Here is a 20,298-nt window from a genome sequence, read left to right on the forward strand (position 1 = left end):
AGTATCACTAAAGGGAGCTTAGTTTATCTCAGATTTACACATGATAATATCAATTTCAGAAATGTTGGCAAGAATTTTCCACTAAAAATAATGTTGGAAAAAAAATACACGAAGTTGATGTAGTGGCATTTATGTAAAATGCAAACGAGACAGGTGTATATTTGTTAAGACCAAAAAGGGTGTCACAACCTGTTGACGACAAGACAAAAGGTTTCCCTATCCGTATCTATTGAGTGTTTCAATTCAACATATTTTGTTTTTTTGAAATGTATGTTTTTAAAATGTATGTACTTAGGAATATGACAAAGACGAGTGTGACATTTGTCTTCGCTCCTTTTCCTAATGTGGGAATAAGTGGCATTTCCTTGCCAACTCATTCAACTCTCACATTAAATTTTGCAATAACTAAATATGGAGTAAGTAAGAGAGAAGAAAAAAGTTCATGCAAGAATCACAATATAATTAGCAGAAGTGTTTTCTTTATTATACGGAGCATTATATATATGAAGAAAGAAAAAAAAATTACTCGTATAAGTTATATAAGTGGTAGAATATCTTAATACGTATAACACGATTATATAATGAGTCGAATCTACCATTAAGTGTACATACTTCTAAACTCTAACATAAGAGTAAGATAGAACGAGAGACAAGCTAAATTTTGTATACTTATCTAAATCTCTTAAAATATAGACACATTAATTAATAGAGATCCAAAAAAAAAAAACTTTGATTCATTAATCATAAAGAAGATCATCTATAACATGCATAAATTAAAATTTAATAATTTTCTCATGCGTGGCCATATAACGTAAGGTAGCTAATTCGTCTCCAATACAGTGAAAAACCAAAACACGATGACAAAATAAAGCGCTGATAAACATGAATAATTCAAAAATAAAAAATAAAACAGGATGTCAACAAAAGTATAGCTACAATATACGTAGAGTGCGAGAAACCAAATTTGATTCCACGAGAGATCTAATTCTCGATCATTTTACTCATATCAATGTTCAGCCAACCTCATACCATAAAATATCACACTGTTCGAGATGTTGGAGACGATGGGACATGTTACACCGCTAGGTTCAACATCACCATGTTGTTGACATCGATCCTACCCAGTAGCGACAATCCATGTATAACGACGCCACATGTTGTATTGCAATTGTTGATCGTTTATCTCGCCAACGACGCCCACTACGCTGATGGCGCTTTTTTTTATCGCACAAAATACGTCATACATGTAACACTCATATTTAGTTATCATCCCCGAAGTCATAGACATAATGACAACCGTCAGGAGAAGAAGATGACGAGACACTCATATTGTTCGCCCATTGCATATTAGAGATAAGAACTTGATTTGCATTATGTATGTGTATAATCAAAAGAATTCTATATCCTATATTTAATTTAAGGCTTCCTAATATAATGGTGGTGTTAATATGAAAGATGAGGGTTCAACTTTTTAACCGTTAGTAATTATAACCGGTCAAAGTCTCGACTAATCAAGTTTAATTACAAATTTGATCTAAAACAACTATAACATTAGTTAAACACATAAAAACACATGCCCAGATGAAGTATAAATCTATTAACAAAGCTATTTTCCATTTCTATCATATTGCTATTGTTGACGTGATCGTCAAATAATTACAAAACTCAAATAAATTTGATTTAAATTTATAATTTTGGAATCTAAATTCCCATCTTGAATTTTGAATTGAGTTTATAAATATATAAATAAAATTATGTAATATAAATAAATAATAAGAGCAAATAATTGGGAAATGAACTGGAAAAATAAATGAGATAGAAACAATAACAATTAGAATTCTCTAGTGTATCAAGCTCGATTTTAATATAATTGAATATAAGTGAATCATGTAAAGAATGTTTGATGAATTTTTCAACTTTTCATACACGTATTTATACTACAAATACCTAATTGCATAATAACTTATTTAAATGCTAATGTTCATCTCACATCGACGACTTGATCTCATAACGTCTTCATTTATTAAAGTTGTTACATTCAACTCGTGATTCAAACTTGATCTTTGCGCTTTTCTTTTCGAGTCGAGTTGGATTTGATCCACTTGATTTCTCTATTGAGTCAGCTTTTTCTCATTGAAATAATTGGGCATGTTCAAGGTGACTATTGGAAGGAAATGGAAATACCATTTCCAATAAGCCACCTTCTATTGCTTATTGGAAATGGTATTTCCGTTAGGCAAATTGGTGTATTTCACTGTTTATTGGAAGCGGAATTTTCGTTAAACTTAATGGAAATATGGATTTCCGTTAACTTCCAATAAGTAATTAAAAAAAATAAAAAATCAAATTTAAATGGTAAATGAAAGGGACTAAACTGTTAAATTTTTTTTAAAAAATATACTAATATATAAATTAGAATATAAACTTAATTATATATTTAAAATTTTAAAACCTTAACTATATAATAAAAATTACATAAACAAAACTAGATAACAAAAATTAGAATATAAACTTAATTATATAATGAAAATTTAAAAAACTTAACTATATAATTAATATGTACAGAAATATTTGTATAGAATTTGAGAGGATTTGAGAGTTTGATAGAGAAGAAAGTTTGAGTTGTGAATAAAATAGTAAGAATTGGTGTGTATTTATAGTGAAAAATGAAAGTGAGTTATTTTGCAAAAAAAATGTTAAATTTCGAGCTCAAACTGTAATAAAATGGCCATTTTTTTTAGCCATTTGGATTGGCGAACAGATACATTTTTAATGGCTGAGATTGTAAGTTAAAAAAATTAAATCCTAACACCACAGCCCACATGCAACGGTAATAAAATGCCTTCATCACTTCCGAACTGCCTCCTGCCGAGTCTGACCCACTGTCGGAACAAAAGCTCCCACTTCCGCAGGCACGGTTCTCAGAATTTCCGTCAGGCTTTTGACAGCATACGAAACTGCTTCCTTCCGAGAAGTACTGTCCGAATGCCCTGCTTGAGGCATTCTTCTCCATTTTAAGCTCAATGTATTGAATAGTGAATGAGAACAAAGTCTTACACCAACAACTATTAAAGTGGCTATGATTACAAATGATTAATTATATAAAATCCCTCTTAATTCTTACACGATTAACAAAATGCTCTCTGAATTTTCAAACGTTACAAATGTTTACCATCAACTCTTAAATAGTAACAAATTACATGTTTCCGCCTAAATTTTAACGGTTTTTGAATATGTGTACACTCTATTTTTTTTAATAAACTACTTAAATCGTTAACAATTAATGATTATTAAAAAAAATGTAGCCGAAGATGAAGACGACCGCATATTAACAATAATGAGTTATTATTAACCTAAATTAACAAAAAAAGTTAAATTAATTAAATACACAAGATTCAAAAGTAAAACTTGGTAAAACTTGGAAAAACAACATTAATTAACAAAAATTTATATATGATTAAAAGTAAAAAAAACCTATAATCATTGTCAATTAATTAATAAATTTGCACTTTAATTTTCTTCGGCACGGTGCTCCTATCAGATGCCATTTTCCTAAAATTGCACAGAACGTCGTGCATGACCCTCCGAAGTGGTTTGTTTTCAACTAGGTTGATACACACTCGAAGAGAAATGCATTATTGATTGAAGCTCTACAACTTCCTTTCTCACACTTCTCGCTCTTGCATACATTATTGTCGTCAATTATTGAATGTCGACTTGATTATTTCGTGCCCAATAAATTACTAGAGTTAGCTACTATCTTATCCTTGCGAATGCAAGTTATTTTTGCCTACGCATACGATTCATAAAATTCCCTATAAAAATATTCCGCCAAAATATTAAAATTAAAATAAAGAGACCGGGTTAATATATATAATATTTGTGTGGTTTTTAGAATCATTTCGAGTTGAATATTTCATCTACATTGTAGATCAAGTTATTTATACGCTTACAAGTAGATTTGAGCAATTTCAGTCATATAAAAATATTTTTGGATTTTTAATCAATTTAAAAAAGCTAAAGTTGTTAGATGAATATGATTTGAAAAAATCTTCATTGAATCTTGAAGATGTGTTGAAATGGTTGGGACTTTCGGACATTGATGGTTTAGATTTATTTTCTTGATTAAAAGTGCTTAGAGAAATTTTGAAAGAAAAAAGTAATCCGATGGAAACACTTCATTATATAAAAAAATGTGGATTCTTTTCCCAATGCATACATTGCATATCGGATTTTATTGACAGTTTCAGTAACCGTGGCTTCAGCAGACATGTGTTTTTCGAAGTTGAAATTAATAAAATCTTATTTAAGATCAACTATATCACAAGAGCGGCTGAATGAATTAGCTATGTTGTCTATTGAAAAAAAATATATATTACATGAGCTTGAATTCAATGATCTGCAGAACACAACATAGGAAAAGTAAAATTTACATAAATTTCTATTGTTTTAACTTTTTTTGGTTTGTATGTTTTGTCTACGCTTTAGGTGCATGGATAGAAAATGGACAATTTGAGGCACACGAGGTGATAAAAATATCAATGGACATTTGTTTTAATTTATTAAGAGTCAATGGTGGTTAATTAACGTTTATGCTTCTTTTGTTTTTTATTTGGATGTCTTGCAAGTTTTTTCTTTTGTATAAGAAAAGACAATTTATTTTATTTTTTTGCCTAAGGTCACAATAGTTAACAGTCCCGACGCTGCAAGTCAAACAACTGTCTCAAGAAAGAAATTGCATGCCAAACGTGATATATAATTGGAATATGAATGAATACATTGTATTTTGTATGTTTTTGAATGGGTCCAACAACGACCATAAACAAGTCCACTAAATTAAATCAATATTTAGTACGCATTAGCCACTAACCAAAACCAAATTCTTCATGGTCATACGTTTCCTTCAATGATTAAATTTGCGCGAGGACGTCTTCAACTCATTGATTGAATTAAAAGCTTTTTTTTTCCTTCGTCATAAATTAGGCCATAAAAGCTGGTCAAGTCAAGATAATTGTTTATACACACTATTGCATTAACTTTCATGTGCTCAACAAAGCAATAGAATAAATAAACAAAATATGAACATTATGTTATTATCAGTGCTCTCTCTTTCTCAAAGTATACCCACAAAATACACACGAACCTTTGCAAGATAATAGCATATTCATACTCTTTTTTGTCCCATCAATTTATTCAAAGCTTAAAAATCATATATTGATCTTTGGTTTCAAAATCCCAAATAAAAATCAGACGCACGTATCCAATGTCCAAACTCCAAACCAAACCCCAAATAAATAGATCATCACACCACACATTGCCCGTAATTAAAAGTAACTGTATAATAAAAAAAAAAAGATGAAAAAAGAAGGTAAAATATCTGTATGCCTTCCTATCTACACTGAATCATTGTGTTGAATTTGGGCCTTAGCCCATTTACCGTTCTCGGCCCAATCTGGACTTGCCAGACCCTCCGATTCCGTCGCGCTCTCTAAAGGAATTCTCTTTCTCCAATACCAGACCCGCCCTAAACCTTGCAATGAAATTGTCGGCTTTCGTGTCCACATCGGGACTCGGACAGAACGCCATTGCCGGCGACATTGCCGGAGAAATCCCCGTCGCCGCTGCCACCGGACTCTCTCCTTCTGCCGGAGACGAATCGCCGCCGGACGGATCCGGCGACGCGCTCCGCGAGCTGTTGCCGCTCGTAACCCTAACGAAGTCGCCGCGCCTCGGAAACTTCCATTCCCTAACCCTAAACGGCGGCGGAGGAGGAGGCGGCGGAGGAGGCGGATTCAGCGGCGATTCGTTTCCGATTACCTCGACGGAGGATTCCGTCGGCATTGCCGGCCTTCGAGTGACCGGAACTGGCCGAATCTGAGTTGTGCTCCTCGAAACGCGGACTGTCGGAGGAGATTGCGATCTTCTTGTCTTGCCTCTCTTCGGGGAGAACAGATTCATGAAGGCCGACGGCGACGGAGGCGGCGGAAGAGGAGGAGGCGGCGGCGGCGACGTGAAATGTTGAGGCGGATTAGGATCAGAAGAAGCGAAAATGGCGTCGAAATTTTCGACGCTCCTTTGTCTCTGTTTCTTCTTCTTCCTCCTCAGTGAGATTAGGAACTCCTTTCCTCTCTTCTTCTCGCTTTTTACGCCGGTACTCTGCTCTATCTCCTGATACTCCGACGACCGCGGCGGCGGCGGCGGAGGAGGAGGAGGAGCAGGTGGAGGAGGTCGTGAGGGTGGAAGAGGCTGAGAAGCTTCGGAGAAATCACGGTTTTCACTGTTTTCAGCCTCTTGCTTTACCTCTCCAACCGATCTGTGGCTTCGTTTTGGCTTTCTCTTCCCCACCACCTTTTTCGGAGGAGAAGGAGATCTAGGTCGCGGCGGCGTTGGCGGCGGAGATGGCTCTTCTGGTTTCACCTCCGGAGAAGGATCTTCTTCTCTAGCACGGACCTCAAACATGTCAACTTCGATGTTCTTCGTCTTCAGTTCACCACCACCTCGATGACGATCTTCCTCTACTCCTTTCAGTTCTTCACGATCCTGCCAGGATCGGCCATGATACCGGAGGTGATGATGATGATCGGAATCCGACGCCCGGTGATGATAATGATGATGATCACCTACGTCGGTATCATCGTGGAATCTCCACGGTTCGTTGACCGTCCACGGCGACTCTTGCCTCAGATCCGGATACGAACTACTACTTCTCATCCTCCCAAACACAGCGCTCCGATCCGAAGAATCCGCGTTCCAACTACGCCGCGATGCGACGGCGTCGCTCCACTTTGGAGTCTCCCGAGTCTCACCGCCGCGCTCTCCGCCGGCGCTCCTGCCGATAAATCCGCAGACGACGGCGAAGAGGACGAGGACGAGATTGAGAGAGTCCCAGCCCTTCTTCACGGATTGAGGCCTGAAAACCTGCGACCCGAACGAGGCGATCGAGGGAACCACGACGAAGAAGAAAGCCAGCGCCGCCACGATGACGGCGATCATGACGGCGCCGGAGTTGAGAGCGATGGAGGTGGTCCGTCTCAGCCTTCTGCCGCCGCGGTGGTCGGAGCTACTCTGTCGCCAAAACGGCGAGGTTGAGAGTTCTTGATCTACTTCCATTTGCTCGTTCTTCTTCTTCTTCTTCTTCAAGACTACTTTTGTTTAGCTTCCTCGTTTTTGGAGACACTTTTAAGACAAACTTTGTGTGCGTTGTTGGGTTTTTGGTTCACAAAAGCTTTTCTCTTTGCTATTTATGCTTCTTGCTCTCTCTATATTGCGTGAATGGCATTGGATACTTTTACACCAATGCGAAGTTAAGAGTTTCTGTAAAACAAATAAAAAAAAAAGTGTCATAATCTCTCAAGAGTCAAGACACTACTAAATTTTGACATTTTTTTAAAATTGAGTTTTTAATTTAATTTGGCATATCACTGGTATAAAATATAACACAATTGGAAATGATATTTATAACATTTCTGTTATATATAAAGATAAAGTTGAATACTATTTTTTAAAATTAAAATTAACATTAAACCTAAAAAAGTATTATATGTCTCCATCAAAATGAGTGATAAAACCGAATAAATTAAAATAAAATTATGGGCCTCCTTTTAGAATAGTCAATTTAATTTTTGTTACAGGAAAATAGTTTACGTTTTAAAAATGATTAATAAATGGTGAAAATGGTCACCAGCTATATATATATATATATATATATATATATATATATATATAAAATTTCAACTACACTATTAGCATTTGGCTAATTTGTAATTTATATAGTTAGAATGAATGCCTTTATGATAAACTATTATTACAACTATTTATATACTGTAAATCGCCATGTACTATCAACTATGAATATTATAAACTACAATTGTGTATTATAAACAACGATTTACACGATATAATCTGGTCATGAAAGGTGAGACCTTCGTCAATGTCAAATTATTTTCTTGTCAAAAAATTCGTGTAGATGCAAGGCAAAGCTCTAAAAAATAAAAGAATTTTGCAAACAATTGATAATTGTCATCTATCTTGAAAAAGCACAATATAATCTACTTGAAGTCTCTTAGCAATATAATGTTTTAACATTTCACGCAAAAAGAAAAAAAAAAAGTCTTAATATTTTATTTTATTTATTTTTCATATTTCTTCTATAACTAATCGAAATGAACTAAGAGGCTGTAAATGATTTTTTTTTTTTTTTTCATTTGGTAATTGAAAGATAAATAAAAGAGTTAAACTCCACTTAAGTCGGCGAAAGTATGATAAAATATTACATCTATAGAAGAAATTAAAAGTGAAATAATATTTCTCCCTAGTTTACGAAGAACATACGGGATAACAGGAGTGATTGTGGAAAAAAGGAAAAAATGAAGAAATGATTGAAAGCATGATGTGGGGTCTTTCTTCTTTTGAGTATGATGAAAAATAAACAAATATGTATTATAAGAAAGCAACGCGTCACGTTGCCACATTTTTTCCTGTCATCTCCAAAAATCTCAGCAATGAGAAAACAAATTTTAATTTTCGTACGCCATGTGCGTTTATATCAATTTTTTCCGTGAACGTGAAGTCTATAATTTGAATTTTCGAGGCATGAGTAGTTGATCCACCAAGATTAGCTATAATAATACAGCTCATATTCATTTTCGCCATTTACGTATAAATTTAGCTTTGATTGAACGATGATATTTTAGTCATTTCTTATTTCGTTGTCTCCAAATGTTGCTCTTTTTAAATTGTGACTAGCTATCTCGTAATAATAAATGTTTTTCATGTGTGTAAACTGTAAAGACAATAAAATTACAACTACTTGTCTATTAATTTAAGAGCGAAACCATTTAGTATGCTACGTTAAGTATTTGCTGATGAAACTAGCAATCCTAGAACCACCTTTGACTTTCAAGAGCACAAGCAATATATTTATTTGTGATTTTTAGCATTTGACGGTTTAAAATAGTCGCCGATTCGATTTTTGATGGACACTAAAAATCAGTGACGGCGCAAGAACGTAAATTAGGACGTTAATATGCCAAAAAAAATTAGAGAGGTTAATATATAACATTAGTAAAAAAAATCGTTGCCAAAATTGATTTTTTTTATTTTTTTATTTTTTATTATTATTTTTTTCTTATGGGCATCGGCAGGAAAGACACTTTGCTTCATTTGTATAATGATTTTTATTTTCATAAAAACTGAATAAAAGTTCATTACTTTATCCAAATACACACATCGATGTTATAAAATTTCTGTCGATATTCTTAATGACTGCCACTTTTTTTTTTCCATAAAATAGAATCATTAGCCACCAACATTTTAATATTTGTATATGAACGTCGATATATCTCGAACGGGTCCTCATAAATTATGTGATAAATATAAATTACAAACGGTGCATACGATATATCCACCTAAAAATATTGAGAAATATAAACGCTGACTGATTTGTAGGCATTCATTGATATTTCAATATATATATATATATATATATATATATATATATATATCAAACACACACCATTATTTTTTTTAGCTTACTAACATAATTTTTTTTCCAGTTTGACAAAATATAATCAAATATCTCACCAGTCTTTTGGTAAAGTTGAGATCATCAAGCGAGTCACAACTAAACGGTCAAGCAATCCGCGTAAAGTCATACTAATCTCACTAACATAATAGCTTATATAGGCTTAAAGATTTGATTAATTTGGAGTCACGGTTTTTGTTAACTTATATTATATAATGAATTGAGATTGGCAAAAAGGAAAAGTAGAGGAATAGTAGTGGGTGGGTCGACTCGACCTTAATAATTAAATATACACAGTGATGCCAAACGCGTCACTCCATTTTTTTAATTTTTTTTTATATTATCAACGTCACTCCATTTTTTTTATATTTTTTTTTTATATTATCAACGTCACTCCAATTTGTTATATTATCAACGTCACTCAAATTTGTTATATAATTATTCGCTCATATAATTTGCTAGAGAAATTTCATTTTCTAGACTCAAAAGTTATGGAAATATCTCAATTAGACTCACTAGTTAAAAAATATCCAAAATTGGACTTTTGTACCAATTTTGGACGAAAATACCCTTAACTCAAAAATAAACCCTCTCTCCATCTCTTTCAATTTCTTTCATTCTCACTCTCATTTTCTCTCCACACCAAAAATAAACCCTCTCCCCATTCCGACGCCCAACCACACCAAATCCGACGAGTTCCAACGCCCACCACACCAAATTCGACCGAATTGGAGGTTAATTTTTTTTTATTTTTTTTAAGGTTGATTTGAATGAGATTTAGAGGTGAATTTTTTTTTTTTTTTTTTAAAAACCGGGAATTTCCGATGAAGACCATCGGAATCCATCGGATTCGGTCGGATCCGACCGAATCCGATGGATTCCGATGGTCTTCATCGGAAATTTCCGATGGATTCCGACGAAGACCATCGGAATCCATCGGATTCGGTCGGAATCCGATGGATTCCGATGATCTTCATCGGAAATTCCCAGTTTTTTTAAAAAAAAAAAAAAAAATTCACCTCCAAAGATGGATTCCGACACGTTCCGACGAGTTCCGATGGATTCCGACACGTTCTGACGAGTTTCCGAAACCCTCAAAAACTATGAATTTTTTTTCAAAAACGACGCGAAACCCTCAAAATCGAAGCTAAACATATACCCAAATTCCTAAAAAAAGAAAAAAAATCAGGGCGTTGCCCCGAATCCCACGAGCTCAGCGGTGAGCTCGACCACCGAGAGTTCTAATCCTAGCGCAACCAATTCGAAAGTGACAAGAATTGTGATGAAGATGATTTGAAAATGAGAGAAGAATATGAGTTATTTTGAATTAAGGGTATTTTCGTCCAAAATTGGTATAAAAGTCCAATTTTAGATATTTTTTAACTAGCGGGTCTAATTGAGATATTTCCATAACTTTTGGGTCTAGAAAATGAAATTTCTCATTTGCTATCTCTCTTCACCATGCACGATAACCTTTAGCTTTACCGATTTCAATATATAAACAACAACATTGTATGTAATATTGACTAATAATCCATTAACTATTCATGTAGACTATTACAGTTTAGCCTTTAAATTTGTATATTAACGATTTTGACTCTCATTCTATTGTATTTGGCCTTCATCAATTTTTTTTACGAACAGTATAAAAAATTTCGAATACATATAAATGAGTTAATAAAGTTTTAATGTAATATAATGAGGATAAAAAAGTGGGTAGTTTTCGTTCAAAAGTTAACGTAAAAAAATGATGAATCAAAATCGTCAAACAAAAATTTAATTAAGAACTATAGATCGAGCCAATCTAATTGCCGTATATGATATTATGTATGTAGTTTGTCTGTCTTTGCAACAAAATACTATTTAATAATAAATAAATAATAATAAAAAAACAACATATTCTTGACTGTTGTTAATAACATCCAGCGATAACTACAGCTAGCATGTTAATGTTCGGACTAAATCAATCATGTACAAAGTACTCGTCCACAAACAAAACGAATAATAAATCTAATTAATCAATATGGTGAGAATTCTTCGACACGACACACAATTGAGTAGCAATGTTGTCTTATTCACAATTTCAGATATTATAATAATATTAAGACATGCAAGTTGTGATAATTAAAGAGCATTCATTCTCATGTATAGTTAGGGTTTTTTTTTTTTTTTTTTTCCATCTAATTGTTTGAGCTCAAAATATAGCATTCACACTTTCTTTGATTTGTCTCAAACATAGCACTGGAGGCGGAGAAGAACAAGACCCAACTGGCCATCGATTCTCTATTGGAGAAGGATTTACGGTGTGACGGTCATAAAATATAAAAAATATCCAATCCATCCAGTTTGTGAAAATTGCATATATAAAATTTTATCAAAATATCTAGTGTTATTTTAATAAAAAAATCAGAAAAATAGCCAATTTAAACGTTTGATATTGCTAAATAACCAAGATTTGTTAAATATTAGGTAAATAGCCATAATGATGAAGTGACTTAATATTGCAGTGGTTATTTACTTAATATTTTCGTTTGTAAATATATAAAATTGATTATTTACCTAATATTTACCAAACCTTAACTATTTAGTAATTCCCAACATTTAAATCGGCTATTTTGCTATATTTTAATTACAAGTCGTAAACAACTTTTTATTATTATTATTATATTTGTTATTATGTTTACATACATTTTTAAATTTGATAACTGTTTGGGCTCTATTTAACTTTGTTTGTTGTTTACCGTTTCATTTATAAGAAAAATAATCTAAAATAAACATTTAAAACAACTATTATGAAAATGTTGCACTTCAAATATTTTATTCTTGTAATTCTACCCATATCATAAACAACATCTCACCCACAATAATCGTGTTGTTCGGTCGTCTAAGCTTCAACGACATGATCAAACTCAATACCGATAACACGAAAGAAGGACGAGCACAAAATGCGTTGGGAGCTCATAAGAGATTATTTAGACGCGAATAATCACATTTGACAAGTCGGTGACCACTTAGATACGAGTCTCATCTCGTTTTATTGTATCTAAATTTAGACACGACAACTCACGTCTAAAAAAAAAATTAGATGCGGGGTTTCTTATCGCGTCGTATCTAATATTAGCCGCAACTTGTTTGGATTTAATCGAGGCTTACTTGTGTTTTCATGTTATGTTAGTTGTTGTATCATATCAAAATAAGAATATCGAAAGATTGTATTTTGTTGTAGCTAATATCAAATATAAAATATCCTATTTAGATATTAGTATAACGAAAATCTAGGTGATACTAAAAAGACTTAGTAAGAAATCAAATAATGACACGAGATCTAATCTCCTATAATACTTTTTAGAGTACTTAGAAAATGTTTTATTTAATTGAAAACAAATAATTAAACTAAGATGATATCCTAAATCGAGTATACTTAGATATGAAATAATAAGAAAACAAATAAAACAGAATAAAATATTGTGATAATTGGAGTGCGTAAACTAAATCGGATTCTGTTTTTTTGTTTTGTTTTAAACTTTAAAATCAATTTTAAAAAAATGGATTTTAAATACGATTTAAAAAAAAAAAATCGAATTCTAAATGCAACACAAACATATATTTTAATAATAATTTAATCCCACGTATTGACGTACCCAAACTAGTATAAATAGAGGTCTCAGCCATTCACAAATATCACTCCAAAGCTCTTTCGTTGTTGCTCTCTCTATATCTCTCTCGATCGTCTCAAGAACCATAGCCAAAGATGGTTAGCACTGAAGCTCTTCACACGATCGTCGGGATCATCGGTCAGTAGATATAATCTCTCTCTCTCTGTCTCTCTCTCTCGATCAAATATAGTACTTACTTAGTTGCATATATCTTCTATACTCTCTTTTTTTCTTTATCGTCCGATCAAGTAGTAGCATATAATTACTAACGTAACGTCCTTGTAATTTGCTGGTTGTGGCAGGGAATGCGATTTCCTTCGGACTGTTTCTTTCCCCATCGTAAGTAGTATTTAATAGATGTATATGAATTATTGACCTAATTATTAAAACTTAATGGATGAATATCACTATTAATTAGGCCGACATTCTATGGGATAATAAAGAAGAAGTCGACGGAGGAGTTTTCTCCGGTGCCGTATATGGCGGCGGTGCTGAACTGTGTTTTGTGGGTGTTCTACGGAATGCCGTTCATCCACCCAGACAGCCTCCTCGTCGTCACCATCAACGGTGTCGGCCTCGCCCTCGAGCTCATCTACCTCGCCATCTTCTTCCTCTACGCCGACTCCAAAGGACGCGTACGTCTTTTCACCATTACCCTATCTTATTTTTTTTTTCCAAGAAAAAATATAATACGTATCGACTGTGTTTAATCGAAATATTTCCACTAACTATTCTCATGATTTCTAGAAATATCATACGTAAGCCTTAACACATCACCACTAGTGAAATACATTTGATATAAGTGGCGGATCCAAACTCGGAAGGAGGGGGGGCCAAAACTGAAATTAGGCCGTAAAAAAAGAATTTTTTTTTTTTTTTTTTAGCCCAATTTTTTTTTGAGGGAGGGGGCCAGGTCACTTGAGCCCACCACCTGAGTCCGCCCCTGGATATATTGATATTATCGTTTTTGTGAATTCATATTAATTAATTATTAAATTTTATATAATTTTTTTTTTGGGTTGATTAGAAAAAGGTCGCGTACGGGCTCTCTGGCACGGTGGCGTTCGGGACCGCCGCGGCCGCCGCGGCTCTGTTGGCCTTCCACGGGACCACAAGGAGGTCGCTCTTCGTTGGCGTGCTCTGCGACGTCTTCAACATCATCATGTACGCTGCACCCCTCACCGTCATGGTTAGTAATCATCATTACTATTAACCCTAGCCAAATTTTCTTAATTTTATCAATTATTTTTCTAATTTTAATACTAGTTAATTTTTAAACACTAGTGAATATATATATCCTTATTATTATTATTGGTATATATAGTTCAAGGTGATCAAGACTAGGAGTGTCAAGTACATGCCTTTCACTCTCTCATTGGCCTCACTCCTCAACGCTTGCATCTGGACTTCCTACTCTCTCATCAAGTTCGACATCTACATCTTGGTACGTATAATACAATATACAAATTATATATATATATATATATATATATATGTGTGTGTGTGTGTGTGTGTGTGTTTAATTATTTAATCTGTATATTATATATGTGGTGATACAGGTGTGCAATGGGTTGGGTTCCATGTTGGCTATCATTCAGTTGGGTCTGTACGGATACTACTATTTCTGGGGAGTCAAGGAAGTCGAAGAGGACCACAAGGTTTCCAACCCAAGTGAAGTTGAGATCGTTTAAAGATTTTTTGCTAGCTTTTTATAAACCATACCTTTTTTGTTTATTTTTTGTTTTAGGGTTTTACGCTGTTTTTAGTTTTATGAAGAAGTTTTGTTTTTTTCATTCAAATTTTAAGGGTAAATTTTCTAGCAAGACTGTCTTTGCAATTGGTGACGCAATTGTCAAGCATGCTAATATACAAAATTATTTTTAGTGTAACTTGTGTTTTCTTCTGCGTATTTGATTTATTTGCTTAAATTTTAACATATACGGGCATAAATCATAATGTTTGTTTATAATGTAGCTTAATACGAAAATGGTTTAAAAACAAAGCGTACGAATTTCTTTAAAAACAAAGCGTACGAGTTTCTTTTTTGATACAAAACACTCGTATCTATAAGAACGGATTTTATCCTTTTATATAAGGTTCAAACTTCAAATCATACTTGATCACCGTATTTCAACATTCACTTATTTTTTTATTATGCTAAACTGATGACCTATGCATAGAGTTTAAAGAAGATCATCTTTAGATTTTAATAAATTAATGGAAAAGACAAATTTGCTAACAATTAGGTTCATCTATTCAGACTGAATAATTCAGTGATCCTTTTTGTGCACATTCTGAATTTGTTGTCAAATCAATCTCATTTTTTTTTAGCGAAAATTAGAGAAGCTACAACAATTTTTTAATGAGGTTGATTTCATGGTGGGCTTCGGAATGGCAGCTATCTCAAGGAAGCTCTTCCGCGTGTCATCCTCTGCCTCACGGATATACCGAGTTCCGTGTGGCACGGAAATGCCAAACAAATTTCCGTTGGCATGTGGAAGTGGCAGAGGCTTTGGCGGAAGAAAACAAAATGTTATTTCCGTTAGTATGATACTATGACTGAAAAAATGTTACCGTTTATTACCGTTTGAACCCAAAGTTTATTCAACTTTTACACTTTCATCCATTTCGGGAATTCAACACTATAAATAGACCGGTTTTGATTTCATTTTTCACAATCACAACACTATCTCTATAAAATTTCTCTACAACAACTTGATATTATTATATACTTAAGTTTATATAGTTTAGTTTATGTAATTTGTATCATATAGTTAAGTATATAAAGTTTTTATTATATAATTACATTTATATAATTTATATTCTATAATTAGGTTGGTAAATTTTTTATTATATAGTTTTACTTATAATCTTGTTGTAATGTTTTTACTTTTTTTTTTAAGTTATTAATAAAGATGAAATTCATTTTATATATTAATACCTTCTTTTAACATTTTAGTCCCTTTCATTTACTATTTAAATTTGATTTTTTATTTTAATTACTTAATATAAATGAACGAAATTGCTAATTTCCATTAAGTCTAACGGAAATTCCACTTTCGTTAAACAATGTAAGACATCAAATTGCCTAACGGAAGTGTCACTTCCAATAAGCAAGACACATTATTGGATTGGAAGTGTGGTACTTCCACTTCCTCCTAATTGCCTCAATGAGGTTGATCATGTTGTTTACATAGAGAAGCTACAACACTTTAAATGTTGTATTTAGTTATGTGTTCAAATTATGAGATTACTTTTTTGCTCTTTATAGACATATTCGCACATACACTTTAAATGTTGTATTTAGATATGTGTTCAAATTAATCCCGCGTGTGTTCATCGGAGATTATTTGAGGTTGTCGGAGGAGTGAAAACCGAGCGATAGATAAGTGAAAAAAGTGGCTACAGGGATATTTTTTTTCCAAAAATAATGTGACAAAAGTCTTTTGATATATGTTGTACATACCAAGTCCATTCATTTGTAAATAAAAAATAAAAACTCCATATATGTTTTTGGATACTTAGTAGGTCTAATAAAAAATGAAATTTCTCAATAAATTTCATCTATAAGGATATAGTCATTTTCATCATCGCCATAATCTTGACCATATCCACATCAACGTCATCAACGCTATCTTTTCATCATCAACAACCTCAATGTCTTCACCAAAAGTCTTGGTAGGTGCAAGACACAACTGCTTGATTAGGCCATCATCCAGAGTCTTTCCTACATATAGATGTCTTGATTATCTTGTCACAACAAGAGAATTCAATACATGACCTTTCATTTGAGACAAAAGAGATAGCACATTCTCCAATTAATACTGAGCGTGTTACATATAGATGTCTTGATTATCTTGTCACAACAAGAGAATTCAATACATGACCTTTCATTTGAGACAAAAGAGATAGCACATTCTCCAATTAATACTGAGCGTGTTCATCGGAGATCATTTGATGTCGTCGGAAGAGTGAAAACCGAGAGAAATAGAGAAGTGAAAGAAAGTAGTTAATTAGAGGGATATTTTTGTCAAAAAAATGTGACTAAAGTCCATATGTTGTATATACTATATACTTCCACTTGGAGACGCGTTCCTCGTGCTCGAAAGAAATTCCATCAAAAAGCCTCGAGGGCACATTTTGTGGGATAGTTCTTCCCATCAACATGGCGGGTCTTCTCTATTTTGCATTAAGTTCATCATTAGCACTCTCATCCACCATGTCCTCTAACATGTGAGCAATATCTTATGGAACATCTTCAACACATTCCTCAGCAAGGTTCATTACAACTTCGGAAATGCTTTGTAGCACGAATCACGATTTCACACGAGCCCCACCCAAAAGCATTAAACACTAAAAAGTGTTTTAAAAAGTGTCACGTGTCAAAAAGTGTATGGATCGTTCAAATTCGTACTCGGGCTAAATAGCAACGCTCTCACAACTTTCTTTAGAACTTTAGCCTTTGTAGACTACTACTACTTAGGAGACAACTTATGAGAGTACTCACATGAACTTGAACTAAGCTAATTTTTATAATCATAATTTTTTTCTATTTCTTTGCTAGATAGCTTTTTCTTTTCTTTCCTATTCAAGAAACCTTTACTAGATAGTTATCAAATAATCTGTATTTCATAGAATATTTATTTCTAGTTCTCGCATAGCATGTCATCTTTACAACTACTTTTGGATACTATCAATTTACACATCTTCATCGTGTAATTACTTTTGGATACTTTCAGATCATTCTTACCATCAGTTTCAAAGCAAATTTCCCTTTTTTGTTGCTTCTTTTTCTTCCAATAAAAACATGCTTAAAATTTCATTTCGTTCTATACAATTTAAACACAGGCCACTATCCCAATACACAATCTCGAACAAATTGCTACGCTCTATCGCTCGCCAATCTTCAAATCGCAAAACACTAAATATCATCTCAAGAGCTAAAGGTTGTTCAGTTTCCACACACATTAAAGACGAATCGAAACAACCAGAAACGGCCTTTCTTAAACCCGATGGCGGATATACTTCGATGAAGAAACCTTTTTCCTGTCGATGAACTCAAAATGCGTGCATGGGTGGCATCATATTTACAAAGACTTGGAAATGAATATAGCTCCCGTGATCAGCATTACAATTGTACAAACCAAAGCCTGCAAATTTCAAATCTTTTTACAATTCCTCACAAATCACAAACTCCTCTTAACTCGATAAGAGTTCTACTACAATAAGTAGAATATATCAATGCCCGACTGCTCAGACAAAATAGGAATGAGATGCAAAAAAACCCTATTAACAAAGCAGTATTGTGTATGCGTGTGTGTGTTTTGTGAATTTATCTAAATGGGTTTTTGTTGTTGGTGATTCAATCAACACAAGTGTTTGAGAAACGATAAGACTTACAGCGATCGCAGCAGCAGCGAGCCCGGCTCTCTCCCTCGGGTCTTTCTGATAGTAGTTTCCAAAGTAGAGGAACGTCGCGTAGTACCACATCAATGGGAATGCAAATCCAAGAAGAAGCCTGTTAAAAACAATGATATTTCAGAGAGAGAGAGAGAGAGAGAGAGAGAGAGAGAGAGAGACTTAAATTAAAGCTTCTTATAGAAACAGTAGACCGGTTGTCACGTTCCCGTGATCAATAAATAGACATATCAAACTTCCTATTGGAAGAAACTAAACTAGCATGAAGAGTAAAGAGTAATCACTTCCTTGTTTCACTTTCTCTCTTTGGTTTCGAAACTTCCACTGTTTTTATACCTATGCCTAAGACCCAAGCCCTCTTCGGGACTTCCGTGTCGCAATGAACGACCCTAAATACGCTCATAACTACGCTCTTTTTATTTATTTATTTCAGTCAAACTAATCAATGATACTTACTCAGGTACATATATATTAACAGGTCTGGGACAAATAAGAAGAGGAAAACAATATATATATATATATATATATATATATATATATAAATAAAAAAAAATTAAAGGACTTACGAAAACCAGCCAATTCCACAGCCGAAACAAGGAAGGGGTTTATCAAACAAGCCCAATTGTGGATTCTCCGCATCGGCAATCAGAGCATACCCACCCTTTTGCTGCTCTTCTATATCTGATGAAATCCCTGGCGTTCAAGAAAAGACCGCCTTCATATACTAGTCCATATACATATACATATATAAAGCATAGTCTGATTCTCGTACTAACTAAAAGCTTCAATTACTAAGACACCCAATTGCCTAATGGATGAATGAATGTGAAGACTATTTAAATTCGGGAAAAATCAATTAAAAATTGGACCATAGGCCAAACATATATATGAAAGTGAAGAGATTGATTACTCTGATGATCCATGGATCAATGAGACCCCGGTCTGTATTTTCCGCCCACAGAGCACCTGCTAAATCGGATCAAAAGCGCTTTTAAACAGAGAAAAATCCTCGACAGCTTAATCTTATAGACGCTAAAAATAGAGTAAATATCACGGTAATTAATAGTGAAAATTAAATGGAAATCACTTGAAATGGAAAAGAGAATGAGGTGCTTCAGATTCATAGCAATCCCAATAGAAAGAAAAAAACATCACACATTCAATCCCATGAAAACTGTATATATATATTTTTTAATTAATTCAAGTTCATAGCAAGCAAGCCGTGATCAAATCCCATAACGCTTAAAAAATAACTGATAATCAATAATAATTCGTCATAAAACAGTGATGATCAAGATTAAAAATTAAAATAAAACCCAAACCCTCGTAAATCCAATTCTTAACATCACAATTTTGGAATACAGGGTTTTTTAATTCCGAGCCATGAAGATAAAATTTTAAAAGCAATGTCTGCGAAAATAAAACAACAAAAAAGGGAAATACTGAAATCAAACCATCCACAAAGTTACCGGTCGTTGAAACAGAAATCAAACCTTGAGACATTCACAATAAAAGAATAATAATAAAAAAAAGGAAATAAAGTAGTAGAGTTCACCTTATAAAAGAAACGGAGAGCTAAATCTGAAAATGAGGAGAGCCTTTGGAAGGCACTCCATGAATCCGACTGTGTTTGTTTCGGTCGGTGAGACAGAGAGACTTGTCTGCTTTTTGCTGTTTCTTTCTACATTCAATGCTGCGAAT

The 20,298-nt window shown here is 33.6% G+C and overlaps 3 protein-coding genes across 4 annotated transcripts; 1 reads left to right on the forward strand and 2 right to left on the reverse strand.

The window, feature by feature from the left end:
• Nucleotides 1–5,188: 5,188 nt before the first annotated feature.
• LOC149385726 (hydroxyproline-rich glycoprotein family protein) lies at nt 5,189–7,333 on the reverse strand. Its single transcript, XM_089626735.1, has one exon. It carries the CDS (start codon nt 7,108–7,110, stop codon nt 5,434–5,436), a length of 1,677 nt encoding a protein of 558 aa, XP_089482861.1. The 5' UTR covers nt 7,111–7,333; the 3' UTR covers nt 5,189–5,433.
• Nucleotides 7,334–13,274: 5,941 nt separating this feature from the next.
• LOC149385727 (bidirectional sugar transporter SWEET7b-like) lies at nt 13,275–14,870 on the forward strand. Its single transcript, XM_089626397.1, has 6 exons — nt 13,275–13,317; nt 13,482–13,518; nt 13,598–13,814; nt 14,207–14,368; nt 14,504–14,623; nt 14,739–14,870. The coding sequence occupies exons 1-6, from the start codon at nt 13,275–13,277 to the stop codon at nt 14,868–14,870; spliced, it is 711 nt and encodes a 236-aa protein (XP_089482523.1).
• A 3,020-nt stretch (nt 14,871–17,890) lies between these two features.
• Nucleotides 17,891–20,298, reverse strand: LOC149385728 (large ribosomal subunit protein eL20z-like). Of its 2 annotated transcripts, none has more exons than XM_089627466.1 (5): nt 20,153–20,298; nt 19,508–19,563; nt 19,164–19,290; nt 18,580–18,697; nt 17,891–18,329 (listed from the first exon to the last, which is right to left on the reverse strand). In XM_089627466.1, exons 2-5 carry the CDS (start codon nt 19,518–19,520, stop codon nt 18,267–18,269), a joined length of 321 nt encoding a protein of 106 aa, XP_089483592.1. In that variant the 5' UTR covers nt 19,521–19,563; nt 20,153–20,298; the 3' UTR covers nt 17,891–18,266. The 2 variants fall into 2 exon arrangements, with proteins under 2 accessions (XP_089483592.1, XP_089483593.1); XM_089627467.1 differs by having other exon boundaries at nt 19,508–19,566; nt 20,153–20,295.

Source organism: Urtica dioica, chromosome 9, assembly GCF_054948205.1.
Source record: "Urtica dioica subsp. dioica isolate 48M chromosome 9, U.dioica_male_clone48M_v1_H2, whole genome shotgun sequence".
Taxonomy (NCBI): Eukaryota; Viridiplantae; Streptophyta; class Magnoliopsida; order Rosales; family Urticaceae; genus Urtica; species Urtica dioica.

Excerpts from the sequence above, each read along its gene's own strand:
- LOC149385726 (XM_089626735.1), bottom strand. The coding sequence starts at position 7,110 with ATGGAAGTAGATCAAGAACTCTCAACCTCGCCGTTTTGGCGACAGAGT.
- LOC149385727 (XM_089626397.1), top strand. The coding sequence starts at position 13,275 with ATGGTTAGCACTGAAGCTCTTCACACGATCGTCGGGATCATCG. Across the intron at positions 14,369-14,503 it reads CTGCACCCCTCACCGTCATG|TTCAAGGTGATCAAGACTAG; the intron begins GTTAGTAATCAT and ends TGGTATATATAG. Across the intron at positions 14,624-14,738 it reads AGTTCGACATCTACATCTTG|GTGTGCAATGGGTTGGGTTC; the intron begins GTACGTATAATA and ends GTGGTGATACAG.
- LOC149385728 (XM_089627466.1), bottom strand. Across the intron at positions 18,698-19,163 it reads TGTGGAATTGGCTGGTTTTC|GCTTCTTCTTGGATTTGCAT; the intron begins GTAAGTCCTTTA and ends TGTTTTTAACAG. Across the intron at positions 18,330-18,579 it reads TCGCTGCTGCTGCGATCGCT|GCTTTGGTTTGTACAATTGT; the intron begins GTAAGTCTTATC and ends TGAAATTTGCAG.